At 33.5% G+C, this 27,734-nt stretch overlaps 2 protein-coding genes across 3 annotated transcripts; one reads left to right on the top strand and one right to left on the bottom strand.

The window, feature by feature from the left end:
• Positions 1-799: 799 nt before the first annotated feature.
• Positions 800-22,852, top strand: LOC124533876. 2 transcript variants are annotated; one of them, XM_047109422.1, is made up of 5 exons: positions 800-864; positions 16,802-16,887; positions 18,348-18,824; positions 21,815-22,035; positions 22,352-22,852. In XM_047109422.1, the coding sequence occupies exons 1-5, from the start codon at positions 834-836 to the stop codon at positions 22,815-22,817; spliced, it is 1,281 nt and encodes a 426-aa protein (XP_046965378.1). In that variant the 5' UTR covers positions 800-833; the 3' UTR covers positions 22,818-22,852. The 2 variants fall into 2 exon arrangements, with proteins under 2 accessions (XP_046965378.1, XP_046965379.1); XM_047109423.1 differs by lacking the exon at positions 800-864 and adding an exon at positions 16,455-16,572.
• An 870-nt stretch (positions 22,853-23,722) lies between these two features.
• LOC124533538 (THO complex subunit 6) lies at positions 23,723-27,559 on the bottom strand. Its single transcript, XM_047108892.1, has 4 exons — positions 27,310-27,559; positions 26,842-27,231; positions 26,260-26,422; positions 23,723-24,068 (listed from the first exon to the last, which is right to left on the bottom strand). The coding sequence occupies exons 1-4, from the start codon at positions 27,411-27,413 to the stop codon at positions 23,748-23,750; spliced, it is 978 nt and encodes a 325-aa protein (XP_046964848.1). The 5' UTR covers positions 27,414-27,559; the 3' UTR covers positions 23,723-23,747.
• Positions 27,560-27,734: the final 175 nt, after the last annotated feature.

The raw sequence follows: 27,734 nt of genomic DNA, 5'->3' as shown, positions 1-27,734 counted from the left end.
GATGATGTGAAACGCTTATTAGCTCATTAAAAGCCACATTATCTCTCGGCTTAAACGTATAATCATCAGATATTATGTGTACATTATATATTCTTAGTACAAACCTATAATAAAACAAGATAACATAGGTAAGGTCTCCGAGACGCCATGACAGTGAGAAGTGTAGCATATCGCACACGACGTCGTTTCGCTTTATGAAGCATGATTCCGCTTTCAAGAGTTCAACGGTTCTTTACTTAGGCATAGAGCTGTCCTTGGCACTGCATTGATTAATCAGTGGATATATAATTTTAGTATACAATTATTATGTATATTATATAGAGAATATTTTCTTGTCGTCGAACTTATTTATCAATGTAAACATCGCAAATAATATAATTATAATTCGTTAGGTAAATTTTAAATTTCCTAATAAAAAACCGTAAAAATAATTTATAGAGAGATTATAAAAGAATAATTTTAGAAGTGATTCTAAATTAAATGTTAAGGTTACATATTCGATAAACATACCATTAAAATATTCACAGGACCTAAGTAACTTACGATATGTACCTAACTACTTAATTAAATTTAAATTTTATGTTGTTACGACAAAAAAAAATGAAAAACGATTTAGGTAAAAACAGAACCCAATCTTAATTATACTAAGACCCTCGCCTTGTTCGGTTGTACTGACATTTTCTTAATGACTAATTTGCGATGAGCAATTCGCCCTTTGTCCGAGTTTAAGCACCCCGTGACGATACTTGCGCGTGAGACAGACCGTGACGTAACCGAAGCTGCATTAGCAGAGCGCGCGCGTGCCGGCTCACACCGTCGTAGCTGGTGTCACAATGAAGAAGATACTCAGGAAGTTTCGAGATAGTAAGTTCATTTATTTATAGCACAGCACCTTATTAATATGAAACCATGCACGCCTTTTATACAAAAACATGTAATCTGTGGCGAAAAACGCAGTACCTACTTAAGTCGATTTTTTTTCTTAACAATAAATAAATGTGCTTAATAATTTCAAATGTTAATTGCCATCCCACGCCAAGCTGACAAGAGATTAAAACGTTTTTATTATATCAAGAAACCATTTTATTTAGTAAATACTTACCAAAGTTTTTGTTTCCTTTTTTTTAAATACATTTTAAGGCATTGACAATAAATACTGTTTATTATTTCTGGACCACGAAATAAATGTTCTAATAATTCTATTTAATAATTTAAGCTTAAAGTAGTTAAATAATTCTTTAAATCTATAAGATATAAACAATTCCATTACGATTTTCAATTAATAAACAGCAACATTTTATAAGGCATAGATTACCGCACTAATAGCACAAATTCTAGACTTGGATTCCATACTATTGAATTTATTAATATTTACATCTTAAAATATCTAGTGAAGAAATAATCAAGAAGTTGATGCCTTTTCGCAAACGTCGAGTACGAAAGAATTTCATATTAAATGTATCCAGTTATTTTTACAATTTGTTCAAAGATAAATATAAGCAATTTTATGTGTATAAGAATTTAGATTAGAGACAAATTCAAGTCGACATAATACATGAATTTATTAATTTGTTCACTTTAGTATCTCTATAAAATAACCTAGTTGTGTTAAACAAATACCTTTTGGTGTTTATAGATGAATTTTGTTAAAGCTGTTTTTGTAGGCATTGTAAGTATATTAGACGGAAGTACATGGGAATATATAGGTATTCGTTTGGTATGGGTCTATATTATGACTTACTTCTTATAACTGATAATAGTTTTTTTTTATGTTATATGTTATGTTTATATATTAAATGATGTGGGTAGATGGGCAAATAGGAGTCTATAATAATAATTAGCAATGAAACAAGACAGTAAATTAGAATTAAAACAGCACATTGACAAGATTAATATAAAGAAAAAAGATTGAATAGTCTTTTCAAAACCTACTTGTAAATAGTGCATTTTAATTAAACTGATGCAGACTCAGATACCGTATTCAACATGTTTTTCTTGACAGTTATGTGTTCAGATATTTTGTTCCTACCAAGAATTAAGCGTAAATACATACATTTTATGTCTCATAATAAAATTTTAAACATTTTAGTGATATCATTCCATACTTTAAAACAAGGTCGCTTCACGTCCTCTGTACATGTTTTTAATTTAAGCTACGCAATAGGTTTTAGTTTGATTTTCACCAATAAACAGAGTTATTCAAGAGGAAGGTTTATATGTATAATACATGCATATTTTATTATTGAAATGCGTTACAACTTCGCCGTCGGAAGGCAGGATTAATTTTATTTTTATGTTTGTTCTTCAATCCATACGTTGTATATAGTTGTGTGACGCCACGATGGATTACTAGTACAATATTGATATCGAACTTACAACATATTATACATAAGATCTTTATTAAATCTATTCAACAACAATCATAAAGTATGTCGCAAATACATACACAAACTTATCTTACAAAATCGAAATTTTTCGCATAATCAAGTCGGCGTGTGTTAGTCCAATTTATGTTTTTTTGCGTAACACCTCTTACTTGTCCACGAATATTACACAGCACCATATATTCCAAGGTTTATCGGTCCAATGGCTAGCTCATAAGCGTACGCTGTGTCCCGCGTTAGATGTTATCTTAGAGAGGAGTTAATTTCTGAGCTTGCGTCGCACCGCCTACGTAACGTCGACGTATACGCATGCGTAGCACGATGTATCGTAATTACCATCTCTTTTCAAAATGGATGAAAATAATAAGCCATGTGTAATAAAAATGTTATAATTAACATTGGGTTTATTTTATAACTAGCTCGATTTTTACCCGCACGAAGTTTAAAAAACACAAAACTATACGGAACCTTTCTATCAAATTTCATGTTTGTAGGTGTTATAGTTTCTGAGATTTCGTGATTAATGAATAAGTGGTATTTCGCTTATATATATACATTAAACTGAACTATTGTTCCAATTTATTCCAAATGTAATACATGTTATACAACTTTTAAGTACTTAAGATAATTTGAATAATATTTATTTATTGTTATATACTACACATATGAAATACAAGCTACTGATTTTTTTATACATGATATGTATTTATGTGGTATAAAGTATTCACGATGAAATAAAGTAGGTGAAATCGTGATCGGGAAGGCTCAGTGTAATTTTGGAATTCCTTCAACGCGCGGGAACGCGACATGCGCAGGCGCAGGACGACTGGACACGAAGCGAGAGGTCGCGGGGTCGCCTGCGCAGACCCGTCCCGCCTCCCTAATTGCCGCGCCCCACGCAAATAATTTTTAGAGGTCCGTCAAATAATATTAAGACGAGTACTTATAATTTAAGAATACTGTGTAATAAACTAATTTCACAAGGGATTTGACACATAGGATACGAACCCACACAATCGCTCATAAAATAAAAATAAATAAAAAATAAAAATACGGTTGCTATAATATTTTAGGAGCCCCAAAGTAAATTCGAAATCTGACTGAATATTTGATACACAGACTCATATGATAGACAATAAAACATTGATAATGTGCGCAGCTCCGGATATGCAGTTAGATTATTTAAATCAGTAGCGGCATAGAAGCGCTCAGAGCTTAGCTTTGAGGGAAGGGTCAATTTTATTAAATATGGGAAGGAAGCTGATATGGCCTAGTGGTTAGAACGCGTGCCTTTCATCATCTTAACCGATGATTGCGAGTTCAAACCCAAGCAAGCACCAATATATATCTGTGTTTATAATTCATCTCGTGCTCGGCGGTGAAGGAAAATATCGTGAGGAAATCTACATGTGTCTAATTTCATTGAAATTCTGCCACATGTGCATTCCACCAACCCACATTGGAACAGCGTGGTGGAATATCTTCCAAACCCTCTCCTTAATGGAAGAGGAGGCCTTAACCCAGCAGTGGAAAATTTAAAGGCTGTCACTTTACTTTATGAAAAGGAAGGACAGTTGAAAATCTTCTAATCTTATTAGCCAGTCTAATAACATGAACTCAAATCAAGATGAGATACGGTTACTTTATAAGTATGCGAAATATGATTTCGATTTTGAATTCCTTATTAAGTAATTTATCTTATTTTAGAAGGTACACATCAACGGCTACTACTAGTAGTTGAAGTATACGACTTTAGGGGGTGACTCCTATGAAAGAATATTTTTATTAACCAAAATTAATAATTTTCAACATTTTGCAGTGAAAGTATATGTGTAGGTACGGAATTCTTTCCCTTAATCATAACTCACACATAACTGGTTTGTTATCCACACTATCCAGCGCGATCACGCGCCTCCTTGACCTTAAATTATTTCGTGTAATTTTTTTTCTTAATTTTAAAAGGAATTCCGCGATGATTCCGCTTTCACGATAACATCGCTACGTCGAATTGTTAATAATACCCTCGTACACGTAAAAACGTAATAATTACGGTAATACGATGAATTCTATAACACTCGTAAATTTTAAAGTAAGTATGTAATTTTTCTACCTCTATTTTATGACTGTAGTTCTGACTTTATAAGAGCGTCCGACCAACCCGTTGAAAATTTAACATAAAATCAGAATCTGTGTAAGATTTTCAAATTGTTGTTTGAATATGATCTTTTTTACTTTTAAATAATTAAAAGTTTTATTAAAAAATATATATATATTTTTAAATGTATTTGAATTGAGATAAAAATAAGATAAGTATAAAATCATTAATTCTATAACAAATTTTATTAAGATCAGCAGCATTCGTAGTAATAAGTAGTATTCATTAGCAAATATATTTTTTCTAAACAAAGTTAACAGTTTATTTTAAAATATGGTACTTCATAAATGCATGCTCGGATCTTATTGTCCGCGAGATGAGTCGCATTCTTTTCAAATTGCATTCCTTCGAAGACACGGTAATAACCTATGCAAGATTATGCAATCTACGATTCCGCGATGACCGCGTTCAGCGACTTGTAACGAATCGATGTGACGTATCACACTTTGATGTTTTTTTATTTTGTATTTTTTTTCATTTTTTTATTTTAGTTATCATACTACATATATGTAATTAATACTTTTCTATAATCTTAATTATAATCATTTTTAGCGCTTTATTTTTATAGATCTAAGTAATAAATATTTTTAATATAGACCGAATAGTTTAGTAAATTGTAAGTTTGTGATTAACCAAAGAAAACCTTTAATCACTTCTTTTTTTATAAATTTAATTGAAATATTCCGATTTTCTCGTTAAATAGTGACGTTATTTTGTAGAAAAATAATTTCATCAATTGAAAAAAAAGAATAAAGTATATATCTAGTTATTTTGTATCTGTGTGTAGTCATAACAGTTGTCACTGTCCGGTCCGTGGAAAATCTCATGATTACTTATTCGTCACAGTTTCAGAGTATTTGCAAGTTTCGACATCACATATGGTCTACTAACCTTAACTTCGCTTTCTAACGTTACGAAGTTTTTGAAAACTCATTGACAATAGTAGAAAAAAAAATGAAATCTAGGTACTAATTTAGTTACCTCCACTAATAACACAGCTATATTAACTATATATTTTTAAATATTATTTCCTAGCCGATAATCGAATACGTCGATTATGAAAAAATACACAGTCTGTATTATTGAAATAATCAGAGTCGCTATGAATAAAATATAGGAAGTCATGTTAAATGTTAAAAAAAACACGTCATACCTAAGTTAGTATGTTAGCATAAAGACTGTCAAGTATAAGTTGGCGTTCCTGTGGCAGCACCTGCTACACCTTTGTTTTGCCACTTCTTTGTTTATTTTACCAATAACTCACTAGAAAATAATTCTCTACGTCTCATTTTTAATAGATTTTGGGTAAGTTTTTTTAATAAGGGTAAATAAAACAAATAAGATATTAAATGAACAAAAAAAAAATTAGTACATGTTTTTGCCACACGCCAATTTACACTTGACGCGCTATATATACGATTTAACTTAGGTAGGTTTTTCTTGACGTATACATTTGTATTTTGTACCATTACACAGTACAATAAAATCGTGCAATTCAAAAGTTGCGATGAACGCCAGAGAATTGAGAGATGGCCCAGTGATTAGAACGCGTGCATCTTAACCGATGATTTCGGGTTCAAAACCCAGGTAAACACCACTATATATATATGCTTAATTTGTGTTTATAATTCATCTCGTGCTCAGCGGTGAAGGAAAACATCGTGACTAAACCTGCATGTGTCTAATTTCATTGAAATTCTGCCAAATGTGCATCTCACCAAACCGCATTGGAACAGCGTGGTGGAACAAATTCCAAGCCTCCCTAATGGGAGAGTAGGCCTTAACCCAGCCGTGGGAAATTTACAGGCTGTTACTAAAATGTTGCGATAATGGTTGAAAGTTGATAGTGCAACAATTGAAAATCGGCTTAATGTCCACGTTTGAACTAATTTTGTTTTTCATTGTACCGGTAATACTAATGTTAAGTATTACTAAAAACATGAAAAACAATATAAAAACAACAATGAAAAAAAAAATAATAAAAACCTTACTCACTTAGTCGATGAGTTTTTAAAAATCTAACAACATTTTGGAAATAAATTCCTGTGACCAGAGAAAAACCAGCGAAAGAAGCTCATATACATTGATTTTATCTTTTTTCGACGATAATAATGGTTTACAATAAAGTTAATAACATCATAGTTTAAATTAAAAAGTTTAGCAGCAGTTGTTTTATTTCCAAGGTGTTACCATTAAAAATGTTTTTTAATTATATTTCTTCATAAATGCTTTATTTGCCCAGAAGAATAGTACCGAATCTCGGGTAGATAAAAAAGGTACAAGTTTATTATTGTTCTTTGTGCTACTATAATTTTGACTATACCTAATATTATGTTATAGTTTTTGGAAAATATTTTCACACATACATTCAATTATCAAATATATACACATGTATTAGTACAAGAAACGTATGGAACCGAAAATATTAAGAAAAAACGAAAATATTATAATTCCTTTAAATTTATTAATTAATTTTAGGCCTACGTCATTATGTATTAATTTATTGTATAAATAACTTATGCAGAGCTAAATTCATATTTTTATTCAATACAAATACCCCAAGTAGAATGCCATGGAAATATATAGCTACTGGTAGTAACATACACTAGGCGAAAGTAATAATAATAATAATAATACAGTAAGTGTCTACATCAATCAAACATGCGAACTTAGATGCTATGTTCCTAGTGCCTGTATTAACACTGGCTCACTCACCCTTCAAACCGGAACACAACATTATGTAGGTTGTTATATTATAACTATAAACAATATGTACTTTATTTTATAAACAAGTGATTTTATAGTTAGTTTGAGCACAATTTATTTCAAACCTTTGTTTAAAAAATGGTTAAATTATATAATTGGAATTAAAATAAAATAAATAATTGGTTAAATGCTTAAAAATGGTAAAATAGGTTTGGCTAGACATACATTTATGTATCAATTAAGAAAACGTCCTAATTGATTATTATAAAAGACAAAGAAGGTTTCATATAATGTAAACTGGACTATACGACGTTATATAAACCATGTAGGTTGTAGACAGATTTCATTTTAAAACGTTTTAGGTAATTACGTTTTAAATAAAACAAGATGTGATTAGAGCAACAAAAAATCGTTTAATACGAAAGTATTCCTTTCTAAATTTTTACAATTTACTTTCACTGAGCAAAACATCTCAATGTTATGCTGCAGCCTAGCATTATTTTCGTGCTGTCAGCGCACGCGCATGCCGAGCGCGTTCTCACGGTGCAATTATTGGCTGCCTACACTTACCCCTAATTTCATCCTGTAGCCAGCCTACCAGATACAACGCGCTTGCGCACTATTACGTAATTGTTCGTTAATGTTCCGATAATGGTACCAGTTTATTACTGCCCTCTTTGCATGAACTGTATTCTGGTGCAATTACTGCTATTAATAAACATCGATAAAATGACTCTATTTCATTCGAACATAATGTTTATAAATTAATATAAGTAATACCTTTTATAATGTATCCTATAAATATCACATACTAAATAATATAAAAAAAAACAAAGCACGATGATATAATTTAAATATACATATCGATTATTTAAATATAAATAACCCTTGACATTATATATTAGGAAATAATTAATCAAAATTATTAATGTCGACATAATTATAGTACTTAACAATTTTACAAAATGTATTCATACTTTTTTTTCATATCGACGAAGTAGGCATCAAAGGCAGATTATTCAAATTTATTGATTATCTATGAACTTTACCCGTGTCATAAATATTAAGTTTTATAATTATACTATAAGAATACCATAGAGAATTTGTTTATCGAGGCGGAAAATCTAATAAAAATCGCATAATTATAACGTTCTCATCTAATTTGTGAAGGCGTTGCTAACAAATAGTCGATGGGTTTAACTTTTTAATTTTTTGATAATGATCTTCCTATGAAACGTGGGCCAGTGGCCATTATGGCACTGTTAAATTATCATTAAAGCTTTTTAAATTTTGTTTAATATTTTCAACTTTAGAAGTTTGTACTGTATTCCCTTATTTTCACCAACTGAATTATATTTACCTATATACCAACACAAAAATATAATTAATGAAAAATACTTTAGTTTAATATTTTGGGAAAAATAAAAAAAAACCCTGTATTGAGGTGTATATGAATTGAGATAAGTCTATTTTTTGCTAATGAAATTGCAAAGACAATGAGGTTCCCATAGACAATTTTACTACTTTTTAATGATTTAACATACTCCTAAAATTTATTTAGAATCTATAAAAAAGTACATACATATATGTATATGTTTATTGTGTTGGCTGTGAAACATATAAAACTTTGCCTCTGCGTAACCCCAGATAAGGCTAAACAATAGAATTCCCATCACAATCGTCTTAATGTAGTGAAACATTAGATAAGGATCGATAATAGGTATATTGTATACTATACCACCTATACCTAGGTCTTTAGTGAAGGACTCAAAACTTGTAGCTTCCCAACAAATAATACCGTATTTTATTTAAGTGAGAAAAACAACACAAACTTCCCTCCAAATATTTTTTATTGTTAATAATATAATCGGTGGGCATATAGTGATTATGCAATGTAATACTAATAATATTGTACAAACCTTTTAACTTTTATAGAATGATTAATCAATTTAAAATTTAACAATCTATGTATGTTATGAGAGCTAATTAAATAAAAATAATTACTTTAAAATCAAGACCACAATACCAATACAACAACAGCCTGTAAATTTCCCACTGCTGGGCTAAGGCCTCTTCTCCCTTTGACAAGAAGGCTTGGACCATAATCCACCATGCTATTCCAGTGCGGGTTGGTGGAATACAAATGTGGCAAAATTTCTATGAAATTATGCAGGTTTTCTCACGATGTTTTCCTTCACCACAGAGTACGAGATGAATTATAAACACATGAATAATCAGCGGTGCTTGCTTGGGTTTGAACCCAAAATCATCGGTTATATGTACGCGATCTTACCACTGGGCCTTCTCGGCTCTTAATACAAACAATAATAATTACTCATACTGCATTTGTATACAAAATATGTCTCCGATTTCAGCGTATGTCTTACAGTTTTTAAGTTTTATAGTTGATGACAAGGCGTGAAAATAACACACAACGAGCAGGCGCACGAGCGTGTCACTATGTCAGGAATCCGTTCGGGCCGCGGGGAATGCTAAGGATTCACGATTACCGAAAACGTGCGCGTGCATCGGCGTGACAGCCTTGCACAAGCCGTGTCACGTCACTCTATCGTCGTCGCTATTAAGTGATGTTAAATGACGCAAATAACAAATACTTCATTCCACTTATAGTTTTTTGTTACGAACATATTTTATAACTAGCGACCCGCCCTGGCTTCGCACGGGTGCAATACTGATACTAAAAATACTAAAGTAATTGTTTATTTACGACATCACATTAAAAACTTCTAAAATTATCAGTGTCACAAACTTTCCTCTCAAATCAAAGTAATTCTAAAGATCTAAGCATACACACCGTAAGAAACATTGTTTTTAAACTATGTAATAATTCTTACTTAATGATTTAAATCGAACTTATCAAAAGTGCTGATTTATATGTCAGCGATACTGAAAAAATATGTAGGTAATAATGACATTGCGTTTTGGCTTCGGGCATCCCTACATACGTCATAATATTTCACATTTAAAAGAGAGTCTAATAAGCAGAATATTAACGCTGTAACTTGGTTTTTTTTTTTTTTTTTTTTATGGCATAGGAGGCAAACGAGCAGGAGGCTCACCTGATGGAAAGTGACTACCACCGCCCATGGACACCTGCAACACCAGGGGACTTGCAGGTGCGTTGCCGGCCTTTCAAAAAGGAGTAAGCTCTTTTCTTAAAGGTTCCCATGTCGTATCGGTTCGGAAAAACCGCCGGCGAAAGCTGGTTCCACAAAGTGGTTGTGCGAGGCAGAAAATGTCTGAGAAATCGCGCTGTTGTGGATTTTCGGACATCAAGGTGGTGCGGGTGAAACTTAGAATTTTGGCGAGATGTCCGAAGGTGAAATTCAGCAGCCGGGATTAATCCGAACAATTCCTCGGAACATTCCCCGTGAAAAATTCGGTAGAAGATGCAGAGTGATCCGACATCTCTACGCAAAGCCAAAGGATCAAGGAGATCGGAAAGGGCTTGATCGTCGATAACTCGAGCCGCTCTACGTTGGATGCGGTCAAATGGAAGGAGCTGGTACTGGGGAGCACCCGCCCAGAGGTGAGAGCAGTACTCCATGTGAGGCCGAATTTGCGCCTTGTAAAGTTTTAGGCGATGGGCCGACGTGAAATACTGTCTCGCCTTGCTGAGCACACCGAGCTTCTTTGAAGCCAATTTGGCTTTGCCTTCCAATTGACCGCGGAACTGAACGAGGCTCGAAATATCAACGCCAAGTATTCCGATACTACCTGTAGCGGCTATCGGAATGTTCTCAAATCGTGGAGATACGACAAATGGTGTTTTTTTAGCGGTTAACGCGCAAACTTGCGTCTTTTTGGGGTTGAAATGGACTAGATTTAGCCGGCCCCAATTCGAGACTTCGTTTAATGAAGACTCGATTTCAGACACAAGTTTGTTCCGGTTCTCTTCGACGTTTTCCCGAGAAATATTAGCGCGGCCGGTGTATAAGGTGTCAACGGTACTGTCGTCTGCATAGCAATGAATGTTCCCGATTTGCAACAAATCATTGATATGCAGAAGAAACAGAGTGGGTGATAGAACGCAGCCTTGTGGAACACCAGCATTGACGAATTTTAAGTCAGAGCATGCACCGTCGACAACGACCTTGATGCTCCGATCTGCCAAAAAGCTGGTAATCCAATTGCATAATTTCCCGGGAAGCCCATAGGAAGGAAGCTTCGAAAGAAGCGCTTTGTGCCATACACGATCGAAGGCCTTCGCTATGTCCAAGCTAGCTGCTAATGCCTCCCCCTTGCTCTCAACTGCTTCAGCCCACCTGTGAGTAAGGTAAACTAGAAGATCACCGGCTGACCGACCCCGACGGAAACCGTACTGGCGGTCGCTAATCAGCTGGTTCACCTCTAGATACCGCAGGAGCTGGCAGTTTATAAGGGACTCCATTATCTTGGAGAGCAAGGAGGTGATGGCTATAGGCCTATAATATACCATCGGGTCCGCTCGACTTATGAATGTCCAAGGAAAGAAGTGCTTTACGAACTGCACTTTGCCGGAATTTAACCTCCGGCATCGTGGTATCACATCGCGGAATTGTTGGTGGAGATTTTCCTTGGTCATCCAGAGTCGAGTTCGACGCGAAGAGAGAGCCTAAAAGATCAGCTTTCTCTTTCGCGGTATGGGCCAATGACTCACCGTCTCTGTGCAGAGATGGAAAAGATGGCTGACAGAAATTCCCTAAGACAGCCTTAGCGAGAGACCAGAACGCTCGTGTTCCTGAAGGGAGACGCACCAGTCTCTCGCCAATTCTGCCAATGTACTCCGTCTTCGCCCTAGCAATTACGTTTTTGAGGGACCTAGAGGCAGAGTTGTATTCCTTTTTAAATGCGCTGGTATTTACATCACGAGACGCAGATGCATTAGCCCAGGTTTGATAGCGTTCCCACTTTCGGCGTGATGCCGTTTTGCAGAAGCGACCAAACCAAGGCTGGGACTTGCCACCGATGGGTACTGCAGAGTAAGGAATGAATAGTTCCATACCCTGAAGCACCACATCGGCAACAGAGTCAGCAGCAGCGTTCGGATCATCCGGCGAGAAACAAATCTGCCCCCATGGGTAAGATGCAAAAAAAGACCGCATCCCATCCCAATCTGCTGACTTGTAGTGCCATACTCGGCGGCACCCAACAAAGCGAGGCCGTGAGTACCGCACAACCGGCACTGTACTCCGGACGAGACAGTGGTCAGACGAGCCCAGAGGGGGATCGACGATAACCTGATAGCCATCCGGATGTGAAGTCAGCAGAAGGTCCAACAGGGAAGGTGTATGATCCTCCACATCCGGTATTCGCGTTGGCGAGTTGACCAGTTGTGTCAGATCATATGCTAGAGCGAAGTCCAGAACAGATCCACCCGCATGATCGGTGGTGCGTGAGCCGAGCCATTCTGCGTGGTGAGCATTAAAGTCACCCAGAATAATGATCTCTGCGGATGGAATCTGCTGAAGCACGGAATCTGTAGCCATTTGGACGTGCTCAACCAGTCGGTCGGTTTCGGCATTACCGCTATGGGACCTATAAAGGCACGCATAGATTCGCGGATGGTCATCGCAGTCTACACGCAGCCAGATAATCGATAGGTCCTGTCCTTCAAGGCTGCCGAGGCGTCGAGAACAGATATCATCTCTGACGTAAACGCATACCCCAGCTCGTGGTATAAAGGAATGTTCCAATTTGTACCCAGGGTACGAGAGAAAAGTCGTATCGGCAGGAGAAGATATCTGGGTCTCGGTTAGAAAGAGCAAGGCCGGCTTCGCCGTTTCCAGATGGTAGTGAACGGCGTTGAGGTTGGAGTTGAGTCCCCTTATGTTGCAGAAGTCCACAGCGAGGGTGGTAGGGGTTGCCTTATGATGCCTGCTCCGCTTGCCCCGAACAGTGGCGAGCGCAAAATTGCCCCCCCCAGAATTCGGAGGGCAGCCTGGGCATCCCTGCTCAGGTGGTTAACTGACCAGCATTGATCCGCTCTTGCATTGTTATTCCTATGTGCATAATACAATGTTTTTTAAAATAAACCAATAATGGATGATGTGCTTGTATTATTTGTGAATCAACCAACTATTTAGTCAACCTAGGTTACGGCTCAGGCCGATTACGAGCCTTTTGGAGTAGAATTTTTAGATCTATTAACCAACCCACGAACATGTTAGATCAGCGAATAAGCAGGTATAGTACGACACAATTTAGATGTAGCATCGGAAAATTCGTAAAACCGATCACATCCGAATTAAGTACGCTATCCCAAATTATCAATATTTATTTCTTATGTGAATATGATCTTTACACAAATGTAATAACTTATAATATCATGTGACCTAATATATCCGTTCATTTGACGCGTCGATTTACTGCACTTAACTTCTCGGGCGTCTAATCTATAGCGACGAATAGCGTCGAATGGCGCGATAGGGAGCTATTTCTATTGGTTGTATAAATCGGCAGTAATCGGTTTTACTGTATTGGCCGATGCTACATCTAAGCTGTGTCGCACTGCAATTAGTAAATCTAATTACGAATCTGCCATAGTTAGGTTTTTAAGCGTAAACCTAATCCAAGTTAGAGAGTCATAAAAATTCAAATAAACACAAAGTACTCGGTAACTAAGTACATAAAACAACGATTTGTCGGTTTTTACGCCATCGTTGGCTAAAACCGACGAACTGTGCAGAATTATCACCGAAACGTCCAAGATTTTGCGGGTAACCGACCGTTTCACTTTCCAATTTCAAGGAACGTTACTGATATTATTGTGGTTAATATTTTCGTCGGTATTTTTTTTACTGCTATAAATATTCTGAAACGTTTTTATGTTAAACTTTTTCAATGTATCTAAATAACAACCTCGTAAGTTGGTAAATAAAACTTTCATATTCAATAAATATAAATGATACTTATATAGCGTACGGTCGGTCAAACGTCATTTGTACTAATATTCTAATCAATGACAATGATATGTATTCATAGATATTTTTTCCACTTTTTTCTAATTGATATATTTCTAAGAAATACTAGCTATAATCAGCGTTTGTACACTCACGATCAATTATTAATGTCAAGACTCAAACTGCAGAGTATTTTGATGTTATGAGACTTATAAAACTAATACTTCTAGCTTATAAAAACAATACATTTTTTAAATCGGACTCCTAGTTCCTTATTATATACAATACAATACAATAAGGATCTATATCGAACCATATGATTAATTAACCAAATAATAACCAACAAATATACCAAAAATGAAAATTTCTTGCTTTTGGCTAAGAAACTTAAAATACTCGGATTTCTTTACTATATTATACATGTATTATTGTAGAGAGAAACTTTACAAAACTATAAACCTTAATTCTAAATCACTTTGTTAATTGATGAAAACCGTGCTAAAATCCGTTGCGTAGTTTAAAAGATCTAAACATAGAGAGACGACGGGAAGTAACTCTTTAACCATGTAAAGATGAATATCAGAGTAAAATTGTAATTGATAACCTTTACGATTATTTTAGGTATGTTTTGAGAGGAGATAAAATCCCGTACGCACTAATCACTGAAATGCTAAAACAAAGGTAATATTCAAACAGAGGTGTGGAATGCCTCGAGGGTCTAATTTGAAGACGTGAAGTACTAAAATACCTTAACGAATGAACAACGAACGTACACTGTAAACACAGTAACAGTGCAGTTACTAAACTAAACGTAAATAGATATTTTTATAATCGTTTTGATAAATCATTTTTTATAAGACTTCGTTTTATTCTATTTAATTTTAATTTAATTTATCAATGTCAATTAAAAAAGAAATTGAACACAAAACAGATAAATTAATATACAACTCAATAGACAATGTCATTGTTTTTTTTCATTGCTATTTTGTACAAGGATTAGCAAAGTTATTCTTACTGTGATGTGTCTAATTATCACTTCTGATAACTTGATATTATTTAGTTACTATTTATTTATATTCTAATTGTTATTCAGTCAGAGACTCTCAGCTAAGTGTTATTCTGACATAGCCATCTGACGTACTTTCAGGTATTATAGATACTCAAACTCGAAATAATTACAGACAATGAGATTTGGAAATAGAAAATCGAACTATTTTTCGAATGTAATATTCCTAATATTTCCCAAAAATTTAAGTGTCTGCTAATATCAGACAGATCGATCTTTTCGTCATGATTGATAGGGGAAATAATTTTTGCCTTGTCAGTAAAAAAAGTTGGAAGAATTTTCAGTGTTAACGATGTTTTTAATTCTTACTTCCCGTCGTAATTCATGGATATACTTACTTATGTCGTAACAGTTTCTTCGATATTCTCATGCGAGAAAGCTTTGATCAGCCAAATGAGCACTAATAATAAACGTAGATAAATAACAACGGCGATATGGTCGTTCATCTAAATTAAGAGTACCATCATAATGAATGTTCGTGACCGACGGCTTTACGGGGAGCGTATCCTGAGGCATTCGGTGTTCGCATGCGGCCGAGCGGGCGTGAGAATGCGCTGAGATTTTTAAGGCTTGATGTATGAAACCACGCGGTTAGGGTTAGGTTTCGTGCGCTATGAAAACCGTATCTTTTACCGAATACTTTTTAACAGGTGAACGTGGCATATGTTTCGATTTTTTATTTCTTTTCTTGATAGATATCTAAGTTCACTGATAACATAATTAACAAAACTATTATGTATTTTTTTAAAGCTCATAGTAATTATATAAAACTAGTAGTCGCCCGTGGCTTCACTGGCATTTTAGGGTGTTCGTTTTCATGTGACAGGAAAAAAGTAGCCTTTTCTTTCTTGGAGTTCAAGTTTGCTTTATACCAAATGTAATCAAAATCGGTTCAGCGGTTGGTTCGTTAAAGAGCGACAGATATACAAGCAGAGTTACTTTCATATTTATAACATGAATATAGATAAAACATTTGCAAAAAATATATATAGTTTATTTTATTTACTTATCCATAAATCCCCCGCAATTATTAAAATAATATAATAATATATGTTTTGTTTAAGAGTAACAATGCTTTCAAGCGTATCGTTTAAAATCGCTAGCAATGTTTCATTAACAATTTATTCGCTACGGGAACGGTTGTATTGATATAATTTGAGCGGCTTTTACTTTTATAAGAAGCCTCTACGTGCCGTAGCTTACGCGTGGGGTGACCAATTCACCACTATCAGTTAGTCAGACTCGAGAACCGACGGTGGACGGTCACCGTTCGTTGCACCCATTGCGATCGTTAACGTTAAGTCCGCTTAAAGTGAAAACTTAATACTGTGATCTCAATACAAAAATTACTGTAACAATGTTAGCAATTTACAAACATATTTTTCTTATAAAGATTATTTTTTAATAATGAATCGTTTATTATAATATAATAATGATGATTATACAAGTGTTTTAAAGTTTTCTACGCCCTAGTAATAATAAAAATTGTGTTAAATAATTTATTTGTAATTTTTTTATGTATTTTCTTTCTGTTATTAGCATACGATTTAGTTCCGGAGAATACGAGTGTTGTGTTTGTTTTTTACAGAAGTTACGTTCAAAGACTTGCCGCCACCGTATCGGGAAAATGAGGATGAAATTATTAATCCCGAGAATTACGAACTACAAAGTGTGGTAAGATAAATATGCATATAAAAACACATTGGTTGTACAGAATAATACTCTTTTCATTAGGCTTTCTTTCATTTTGATCTGCAATAGAAATATGTTAGATATTTTTTTCTAATTAATTATTTTGTTTATTATGTTTCATGAACTCGTATAGTGCTCTCTTATGTAGTGAATTGTGCTCTTAACACAAAAACAATAATCAAAATAATTATGTAGTATAGTAATATTTATATAGGAATATATTTATATAGTAACGCTGTAAATTACCCATTGCTGGGCCTCCTCTTCCATTAAGGAGAGGGTTTGGAACATATTCCACCACGCTGTTCCAATGCGGGTTGGTGGAATGCACATGTGGCAGAATTTTGATGAAATTATACACACGCAGGTTTAGAGCACGACATGAATTATAAACACGAAAAATATTAACACATATAGTGGTGCTTGTCTGGGTTTGAACCCGAAATCATCGATTAAGATGCACGCGTCCTAACCACTGGGCCATCAGCTCATTTTTTATATTTATCTAGATAAAAATAAACTATAGTATGAGTTCTACTACCCATCTCTTGATTGCAAAATCAGTACAAATAATATAGTTTTTTCATTATTAGGTACATATAACAAGCAAAATTTAAATCGATACGACAATGACAACGAGGTTAAAATCGATTTCCTATGATTGTTTATATACGACACTGTGTTATGTAACTTAAGTGAGGTTAATATACAGCGTATTATTTTACAGATTGAGTGTATAGGTAATTGAACTAAAGAACTCTGGTTATATAGCAATTAAAACTAGCGACTAAAGCAACGGTGCAATAGGCTATTTGACAATGCGCAAAATAAATTGTGAATTATTGTAATCAGTGTATATTATGAGTTTAAAAATGGTTATTTACTAACGAAACTTGAAAATAATACTTAATTTATTCATAAATCAATAAATAAAAATGCATTTTTCAAACGTTTGTCACGTGACACAAAACGCTTCTGATTGGCCGGGCCTAAAATGAAGTCACTTTCTTGTAAACCTTGCTTTTCTACTATATGTACCACATTAAAATACATTAAAGTGACGTCACCGACCCCATTGCAGCGCCATATTGTCCAAGTAGCGTTTTCGCGCGTTATTTAAATATGTAATTTTTAATATGATATTTTTCGGCAAATATGTACTAGAAATAAAAAAATCAACTTTTACTGGGTTCCTTAACCTCTAATCAAAAATATAAAATGGATTTTAAAAACCAGTCAAATAGCCTATTATAATGTTTTGCATACGTTACCAAATAAGTAGATTAATTAAAATTAAACACCATTTTTATGTGTTTCTCTGTTTGTGAATTGCTCTGTGAACTTTGTCTCGATTTATCAAAAAATAGAACAATATTATTGTTAGTACTATTATATATTGCTTCTAAACAAATAAGTATATGATACGATCAACTTCATTCCAGGACGAACCAACATGCGAAATAATAGATCTGCTAGCAAATTGCAAAATAACGACCGCAGCCGATGATCATTCAGAAGCTGAATACGCCGAAATACAGGAAATGGGAACTTGGCATTCCACACCGCTGGCACATAGGCATAAACCTAAAATATCTTTGACATGGGTGCTCAAGGATAATATTAAAAAAGTTGAAAAGAAGGGCGACGATAAAAAGTCTTACAATTACGCAGAAAGACCAAAATCGAAATGCGCCGACAAAAAGTATACCCAAGAAAGAGTTGTAGGACGTAACGAATATTATCATAATATGAGATTTAAAAGCGCTTGTGATGAATTTAATGGGGAAGCCTCGTATTCGGATACGAGTGTAGGATCAGACGAGTACGTAAGGAGAAAACATCGACACAGACATCGGAGAAGAAAGAAAAGCAACAAGTTTGGTTACGATATACGAGATCTTGACACGTTTTTGAGTGAGGTATTTATATAATCATAATCATTACATAGTATAAAACATTAAACAAAGTCGCTTATCGCTGTCTGTCCTTATGTATGCTTATATCTTTAAAATAACGTAACAGATTTCGTAGCATTTTGAATAGATAGATTGATTCGAGAGGACGGTTTTTGTATATAACACATGACAATATAGTAAAGAAACACTGATCATTTTAGAAGTTCTAATGTGATGTCGTAGCATATTTTGTAGTAGGTATATTTAGTATCAGTATTTTTCCCGTGCGAAGCCGGGAAAGGTCGCTGGTTATATATGTATGCTTATTAGTAACAATAGCAAGGTGACCTAATGTTCCATCAAATTGTAGTTCAGTATCCTACTCCTGTAGTTATTGAGCGTGGCGATGGAACAGTCTATTAGTTAACGCAAAACAATGAAAAATATTTTCGCGGTCTCAATCCGCAATCGACCATAAGATTAATTAATTAATAAGTAATAACAGTCAAGATTGTTTTGTTTCACCGAATTTCTACAAATTCGTTTCAGTGGTGCGCCGTGAAAGAACGGCAGACGGAAAGACAGATTTACTTTCGCATTTATAATGTTAATATAGATTTAATAAAATTCAGACTTATTTTTAGAGAAACTTCATAGAAACAACTTCGTATAGGAACTGTCCTGTCTGATAAACATTTACATGATTCAAATATTATTCTTGATCAAATTCTTGAAATTCGATGAGATTTATTTGCGATATTAGTGTCATATTTTTTCCCGAAAAGCCCGATTTTTTATGATTATGAATGATTTTTATAGTTATTTAAATCGACGGAACTATTGCTGATAGTGAAGTATTGTATAATAGTATTGGACGTCACTAGATCTGCAGTTTATTTGTGAGATGCTAAGTTCATACACGTCAAATTGATTGAAACTTTTTCATACAACAGATGGCTCTCCATATCTTTACTCTATAGTCCATAATCAAGAAGCTATAACATAACGTTTTAATCTTTATTATTAAAAATACTTAATTTTAGTAAGTAATTGTATTCGCAGTTTTATATAACAAATTCCTTTTAAATTTTCAATCCAATATATAAACGATGAGCCGCAAAATTGGCGCGAAATTGTATAAGGTATTTTAAATTGCGCATCATTTGCAAAAAATTTTAAAGGTATTATACTTCGGGGCTCAGATTTTGAAGTTTAATGATTATCCCTTTGCAATTTTACAGCGTCAAATGATTATCGAACCTATTGCAAAGCTATACCGATCATTTTCTCGTAACTCACAGCAATTTGAGTTCCGAAAGGCAGGAGTCATTCATCAATGCGTTTTATTTAAACAAAGATATATTGTAAGGTTAAACGATTATATGATTGCATGAGCAAGTCGTGAATGCAATATGATATTACGTTGGAAATGGAAAAATTACTTCACTTAAATAACTAAGATAAGTTTTTACATGACCTTTACTGGTCTTTGTATGGTTGACAGAATGAATAATTTGAAACTTGAGAAATGGGCAAATAGTAGGTGAATGTTTGTTTATAATGATCATTGAAAATTGCTTATCGCACGTAAAATTGGCGTAATAATCTCGGCACAAATAAAAAAAAATTAAATATGCTATTGTTTTTGTGTTGACAGTAAATTTCAAAATATTTTATTTACAAAACCATACAGAAAAATCTATGTGTCAGGTTATTTAAACTGGATATGTATTTTTCTATATTTAATAAAAAAAAAACCAGAGAATTTGACATGGTGCCAGTTCCACAAATAAATGTTCATTTTATCGCAATCGAATCGAATTGTTATCATTGCCATTAAGGATAATAGGATATTATATTATAGCATATAGAATAGGAATTTTACTAACACAATAGTCCAGACAGGTATAATATACAGGGATACTTGAAAAATATTAATAACCTCCTAGACACTGGTTGTAGTGTTCAAATCGATCAACTATGTTATGGAAACAATATCATTTTTTTTACACCACATTGTAAGTTAAGATTGACTTGCAATTCATGACGAGTTGCTTTCGAGAAAGCGCGGCTAAATCACACTCAAGTTTTTTTTATTTTCACTGAATTTTCGGTCGAAATGAAATAGACATTCTCTCCATCTCTAGCCGGATAATATTTGGAGTTATATTATAAGCGATATAAGAATGTAGAATTAGCCCTTAGTTAAGTTAGAATGAGTTGAGTTTTATTTCTGTGAAGAAGTCAATCTCTTCGTGAATATTTTAGACTTATTTAATCTTCAATTATGAAAGCTTATAGCTTATTATAAAATAATAGGCATAATTAAGTAACAACCTCTTGCATTACCTACAAATAAACATTTCATTCGTACCTATCAATCGTAATCAATTAGAAAGGACACTTGCAGAAATTTAATTGCAATACCTACTATTAGATAATTTAATTATGTAAAATTAGTATAAAGTGAGGAAGATATAAATCGTGTCTTACAATTCCTAGGTGGTTTACTTACTATGACTTGGTATAGATTGAAGATATTTAATTTGTGATTGGCGACCTTACTTTAATGTAAACTCGGTCCTCGTATGCACGGCCAATTTGGCGGTGTTGTCACGTCCGATCAGTTATCTATACTAGCAATATACATATATGCGATAGTAGCTTGACTTTCTGTTACACGATAGTATCAAACCGAACACCAATTTGATGAAATTTGGCCTAAAGCTCGCTTGTTCTTTAAGGAAGGGCTTAAACTACGATAACTTATTTACTTAATATTTTAAACGTAGGCCAAGCTAAGAGCGACATCTAGTACCAAAATAAGGTTATTTGCAGTAAAAAGTCAGAAAAATAGTAATAGTCCATTCAAAATATGTAGAAAAGTTCTTCTAAAAAATTCTGAGGTATTCTTGAAATTTCAGAATTTAGGCTCAATTTCAAAATAATTTCCTTATATTACTTTATGTGTTTTGATTTACAGTTTAACCGTGATCTTTTTCATTTATTTTCAGGCCTCTATAGATCGTCCGGGTAACATTCCGGTAGTCATAGCTTTTCCAACTACACTCTACCAGACACAAAAAGGTCTTCAGCGCGAACTTATCCTGCCCTTAGGAACGGTTGTTAATGCTGTTTTTAAGAATCAGCAATGGCTCTACACCCAGACGCCACATGGGGACGAGGGCTATGTGATGTATAGTTCTTGCTTACCTCTGGGAATACTACCAAATAGGTAAGTTACCATTTAAATTATATTAAACTTAATGGTATAAACTTAAGATCCGGAGAAGTCGGCCTATCGCCTAAAAATATTGAAAGTATGATTGTTTCGTCTATTTATTAAATAGCTTATAAATAAAAATTATAAAATAAAGTATAGCATGGTCTAAAATATTGCACTTAACTGAGGGCTAAAAGGCTCTATATCGTTAAATAATGAATGACTATGACCTGAATAATTCTTCTCGTCTCGTCTTTGGTTATATGCCGAAATATGATTTACGCGCCATTTGCATCACGATTAAGATACTGTATTGCTTATAATCCAGGTCGTCTCTTCAAAAGAAAATGCCATGTTGGGAAAGCAGTACCGACATATACCCGCGTCCTTGTGGCAATCTCACAGATAATGAAAAAGAACAACTCCGCAGCCGAACACGTTCGGAAAGCAGATACCGTCCTCGAAGTCGAAGACACAAAATGTCTTGTGCCGAAAAGGATTTCGACAACTTATATCTCAAAACTAAATCTGTATCTTCGAACATTGACAGGATTCAAGATAAAGAAAATTTTGAAGTAAAAGAAAAGTGTGAAAGACAAACTTTGTTGGTCGCGAACAGTGATTATAAAGGTGAAATATTGAATCGAACAGTGTCTGTGAAAAAAGGGGAAGTAGTTGTGTTAATGCAAAGTGGAGGGGAGACTGATGTTGATTTAGAATGGTTTTACGTGAGGAAGAAGGATGGTAATCAGGGATTTATACCGGCCGCTGTGGCTGGCCATGGTTATATATAAACATTTTATGTCACACCCAGAATCTCTTTATAAACCCAAGTTAGCCGCACTTGAAATGTCAAATATTATGAGAACCCTTTTATTTTTACAAGTTTATACAAGCAAACCTGGCCATGTGTGTGCTGTAACTGTTTATACGTTGAATTACGACAATAAACTTCAAAATCTCCGAAATGAAATGATGTTATAAACTTAATTTCAAAATGTACAATAGTTTTGTATTATGACTATCATATCGCACATTATGAACGTGTATGTATGTTAATTTGTTTGAAATGCGATATATATTCTTCGTATAAGTCATCTTAATTTTAACATTTAATCAGCGCCAAACTTAAGTACTATTTTCATTACAAAAAGGTTATTCTGTAAAATAACGTCGTAGGCAATCGTGAGGTTTGTAGAGCGAAGATATTTTGTCTCCCATTAATATAATACAGGTTCATTACAATAAGAATAAGATAACATTAAGGCTGAGCTGAGATATATTACAAATAGATGGGTAATACAATAATGGATGTCTACATATTTTTTCTTTAAGAAAAATAAATATATATATTAAGTTAAAGTTCTGTAAACACAACACAAAAATAATTTACGTTTGGTCAGAAAATTTATGAATTTATTTTGTCTCGTAATTTTTGTTGCAGTTTATGTAATGAATTAAATTACTATTAATTGTGTGTAATTAAAATAATGAAAAATGAACAATTATTGTAACTTCTCTCTTTTATATATTGTTGCATTTACTAAATGTGTAAGGTTAGTAAGTCGGTAAGGTTATTTTTGTTGAAATAAACTAAATTTGTTAATAATTATGTACATTCATTATTTGTTTTTCCAATCAACAATCCTTTGTGTAATCAAATAAGAAATAATTAAATACATATAAATAAAACAGCATATTGAATAAGAAAAAATGTTTAATAATTATCTAAAATGCAAAACTTGGTCTCTATAATTAAAGGACGTGCAGATGTCTATCTCAGGACTGGATCCAGCTATGGCCAATACTTTATGAGGGCTAGTCCTGTATACGGCTGAATACACAGTGGTTGCTGATACTGGCAGCTCAACTCTCACGTCGCCGGAATAGCTTAGTTGATATAAATGCTCGGCTGCGCCACCAGCGAATACACAGTCGTCTTGAAAGAATGATACGTGGATGCCATGGTCTGGTATATCAAACACTGTCACAGCATCCAGTGATCGTAAATGCCACAGAGACAACCTTGGCCCCCCACCGCATACCTAAAATTAATGAAAGGGGCAATTTAATTCCGTGATAATTCATTAAGGTCTAACATGTAGTTGTACTTACACGCATTCTATGTTATGCATTTCTACATACAATATATTATTAATATCACTTGATATAAACACACGTGTCAAAATATACTGATTTTAAAAGTAATCTAATTCAATTATAGTTGCGACACTGACCAAAAAATGTGACACATACAATAATTATAATTATTCCAATAAATTTACGTGCCTTATCAGAATACATATAGAATACAACATCAATTAATTTGAAATGCTGCGATTTATGTATTTTATATTTGGAAGATATTGCTGCAGAAAATGTTTTTTTTTTAATTACTTTGAGGGTAAAATTAATAGCATGAAAATGCTACATGCACAGGCTGGCAGTAATAGAAGAAGTATACTTCTTTAGAGCTAAAAGCTTCAACGGAATCCACTAGGAACCTAGACAAGACGAAATATATGAGACTAGATTAGAATACATATATTAAAAGTCTATTGCTAGGAATATGCCCACATGAAATATAAAAATATCCGGCAGAGCTATCATTTTATACTTTTATATTGACAAAAAAGAGCCATATTATACTTTAGATATTTTTCTGATATCTGATATTTTATTGATATTTCACTGTCTTTTCATATTCTCTGTATGTTCAATAAAAAACTAAGCTACCTTCAATTTGTTAGCGAGTACACAATTACAACTGTAAAATAATAAGAATTTTTTAACGTAAAACTAATTTATCTTCCTCATTATTAATATGACATTCGAAAGAAGAATCATTATTATTGATGTATAACATTTTTCCTCTCATTTGTCTACAATCTTTGTAAGCAAATTTCGTGAAAAGGGACGGATGTAACAGAAAGCCAGGAAAGGGAATTGATTTGACCAATGAGCGCGCGCGGTGTTTATGCCTTTAGGTAGTATCAACACTGATTTTGGGTCGACATTAGAAATTCGCATCCCGAATTTGATGATAGTAGGGGCGGTTGTTTCTTAAAGGGGTTGCTCCGCTCTTTCGAAATTTACCCCTAGAGGAAACCCTTATTTTTTTTAATGTGCGTTTAAAGTTACGTGTAACGGATCAATATTTTACATTATAATTAAATTTAAATCATTATTTTTTGTTTATTAGCTTTTTCTGTATATATAATACAGAAAAAGCTAATAAATACTACGTTAATTTATAGTATAAAAAAACATCTAAAAATTTAATTTAATTTTATAGTGAAGTGATTCCTTTATAAAGAAAATAATAATCACCCAGAAGATTTTACGAACATGATAATAGAAGACAATATAATATAAAATAAAAAAAAGATCCATTTACCGCATTATTAAATGCAGTCAAGTATATATACAGATAAATGGTTCTTATAAATTTCTAAAATATAGCTTTTGTTGTTTCTATTTTTCACCCAAAATTAACAGCCCCCTCACAGGAGCGGCGAAGCCACCCCGGCAACAAAAATAGTAGATAGTTATAGTAGCTAAGGATAGGTTAAGTTAGATTTTATGACCAAACGAGCCGAGCGAGCGAAGCGAGCGTGCCTCGGCAGCGGCCGGCGCAGCGCCAGAAATCACATTTTACACCAATAATTGGAACTTTATATCTCTCCCCTTCCAAAATTTAACTAACAGTACGAATTTTGATGATTTTAGTATTGAAATTTAAAAATTGAAAAAAAACTAATGGTTTCCGCGCGGGGGGAGTGGTGGTGTTGGTACTACAACACCCCCCCCTTACCCCCAACCTTAAATTCGGGATACGAATTTCTAATGCAATCCCTTGATTTTTTGTTTGATGAGATAATCTCCTAGCAACATTTTAAAATTATTAACTCTACTATTAAGTTCAATGAGACCGGCCTTGATAAGGATCTACATCTGGCTTACAAGTGGTTATAAGTATAGCTAAACAATTATGAAATGATTTTTTAATTAAAAAAATTGACTTTGTTGGAGAAAAATTGGTACTAACAATATTTACATATGATAGTTATAATTCTAACAAATTTGATACACAATACAAATGGTTATAAGTCGAGCTAAACAATTTTTGGTTTAGCTATAACTAATGTGATTATTGATCAGACATTAATTCTTATTACGAGTAACATAATACACTTGAGATATGTAATTGTATGCAGTATATATTTATTGACTTACAATCCAATCATCACCTAGTGCTGCCGCGCCAACCCACTTGCCTATATCTGGTCTGGCAATTTTACTATTGGTGTGTGGTTCAATTTTGTTGTAGGACTTCTTCACTCTTAAGTCCCATAGCAACACTAAGCCATCTTCACCGGCTGATATTAACTGCTGACCACTAAAACATTAAACAGCAACTTATTAATAAAATTATGCATTTAATTTAATCTCTACTAAATACGACTATTGAAAATACTTAACCAGTTGACTTAAAATTTATACAAGAAGCAGTAGATTTTGGAAGTTTTAGTATAATATTATTATATGAAAAGTTTTCTTTCACACTTAATTACTTTAAATTTAGATTACTGATGTGACAAGCATGAATTTTGTATTGTTTTACACAAAATATATACATATATTCTAATTTTCAAATAGTTTCAATTTACTATAGGCACAGAGGACATAACATCTTGTACATGTCTATGGGCAGTAGTGCTAACTTACCATTCAAACATTCACCTATATGAATTAAACATATGTAATCAGAACAAATGAATCACCAATTTTATTTAAAATAAATAAACAGTTACTCACTTGCTATGTAAACAATGTACAAAATCAGAATGCCCTTCATATGTAGACACTAAACTACCATCTTCCAGATTGTAGGCATAAATCTTATTATCCCCACAACCTGCATACAATTTTCCCTCGTCTTCTTTATACCATAAACAATTTATATCACATTTTTCAATCATAGACTGTGGTTGTATTTTAATGGTCCATGAGGGCTTACTTAGTTTTGAACTTAGAATAGCCTTCCAATCCCAACCTGATATCTCATTGACTGTGCCAGCAATTAAAAATTTATCTGTACTAACTAGACTGCATATCTGACTTCCAGACTCCAGTGAATGAATGTGTTTTGGCTTGTTATAATCTGATGTAATTTGTTCTACCACAGGATTGAAAATATTGTCTAGGCTGCAAGAAAAAAATATAATAAGATTAAAATTGAATATAAGGCATTTGTTTTTTGATCGGCAAAGAAATGTGACTTACTCAAAAACAGCTAGTTGACCGTAGATATTACCAGCTACTAAATATTTTCCGCACGGTGAATATGCTTGGCTAAGTATTGTGTTATACAACATTTTGTCTAACATTTTGAATTAAAATATATACTTTGAGTCGTTATGAAAATTATATATACTTAGTTCGTTTCACTATTTAAACGGTACAGTTAAGATTTTAAATTTCAATTATTGACTGAAGACAAACACAAACATAACCTTTACATATATTTTGACAATTGACAAGTTTAAAAGTATTAACAGATTCAATTTCAATGAAAATTATCTAAGCCAATTATGTTGCCAACTACAAAATATAAACAATTATTGAAAAAAATTGTTTCGATTATTATAGTATTCAATTTTGTTTAGCTTTTCAAAAATTATTAATCGCTTTAATTATTATTCATATAC

The sequence above is a fragment of the Vanessa cardui genome, chromosome 11, assembly GCF_905220365.1.
Source record: "Vanessa cardui chromosome 11, ilVanCard2.1, whole genome shotgun sequence".
Classification (NCBI taxonomy): domain Eukaryota; kingdom Metazoa; phylum Arthropoda; class Insecta; order Lepidoptera; family Nymphalidae; genus Vanessa; species Vanessa cardui.
The sequence above is the reverse complement of the archived record's forward strand: the minus strand, read 5'-3'. Positions and strand labels throughout refer to the sequence as shown.

Coding starts and splice junctions, on each gene's coding strand:
- LOC124533876 (XM_047109422.1), top strand. CDS start 834: ATGAAGAAGATACTCAGGAAGTTTCGAGATA. Junction 865..16,801: donor ACTCAGGAAGTTTCGAGATA/GTAAGTTCATTT, acceptor TGTTTTTTACAG/AAGTTACGTTCAAAGACTTG. Junction 16,888..18,347: donor ATTACGAACTACAAAGTGTG/GTAAGATAAATA, acceptor ACTTCATTCCAG/GACGAACCAACATGCGAAAT.
- LOC124533538 (XM_047108892.1), bottom strand. CDS start 27,413: ATGTTAGACAAAATGTTGTATAACACAATACTTAGCCAAGCATATTCA. Junction 27,232..27,309: donor GGTCAACTAGCTGTTTTTGA/GTAAGTCACATT, acceptor TTTTTCTTGCAG/CCTAGACAATATTTTCAATC. Junction 26,423..26,841: donor GTACATTGTTTACATAGCAA/GTGAGTAACTGT, acceptor TTAATGTTTTAG/TGGTCAGCAGTTAATATCAG.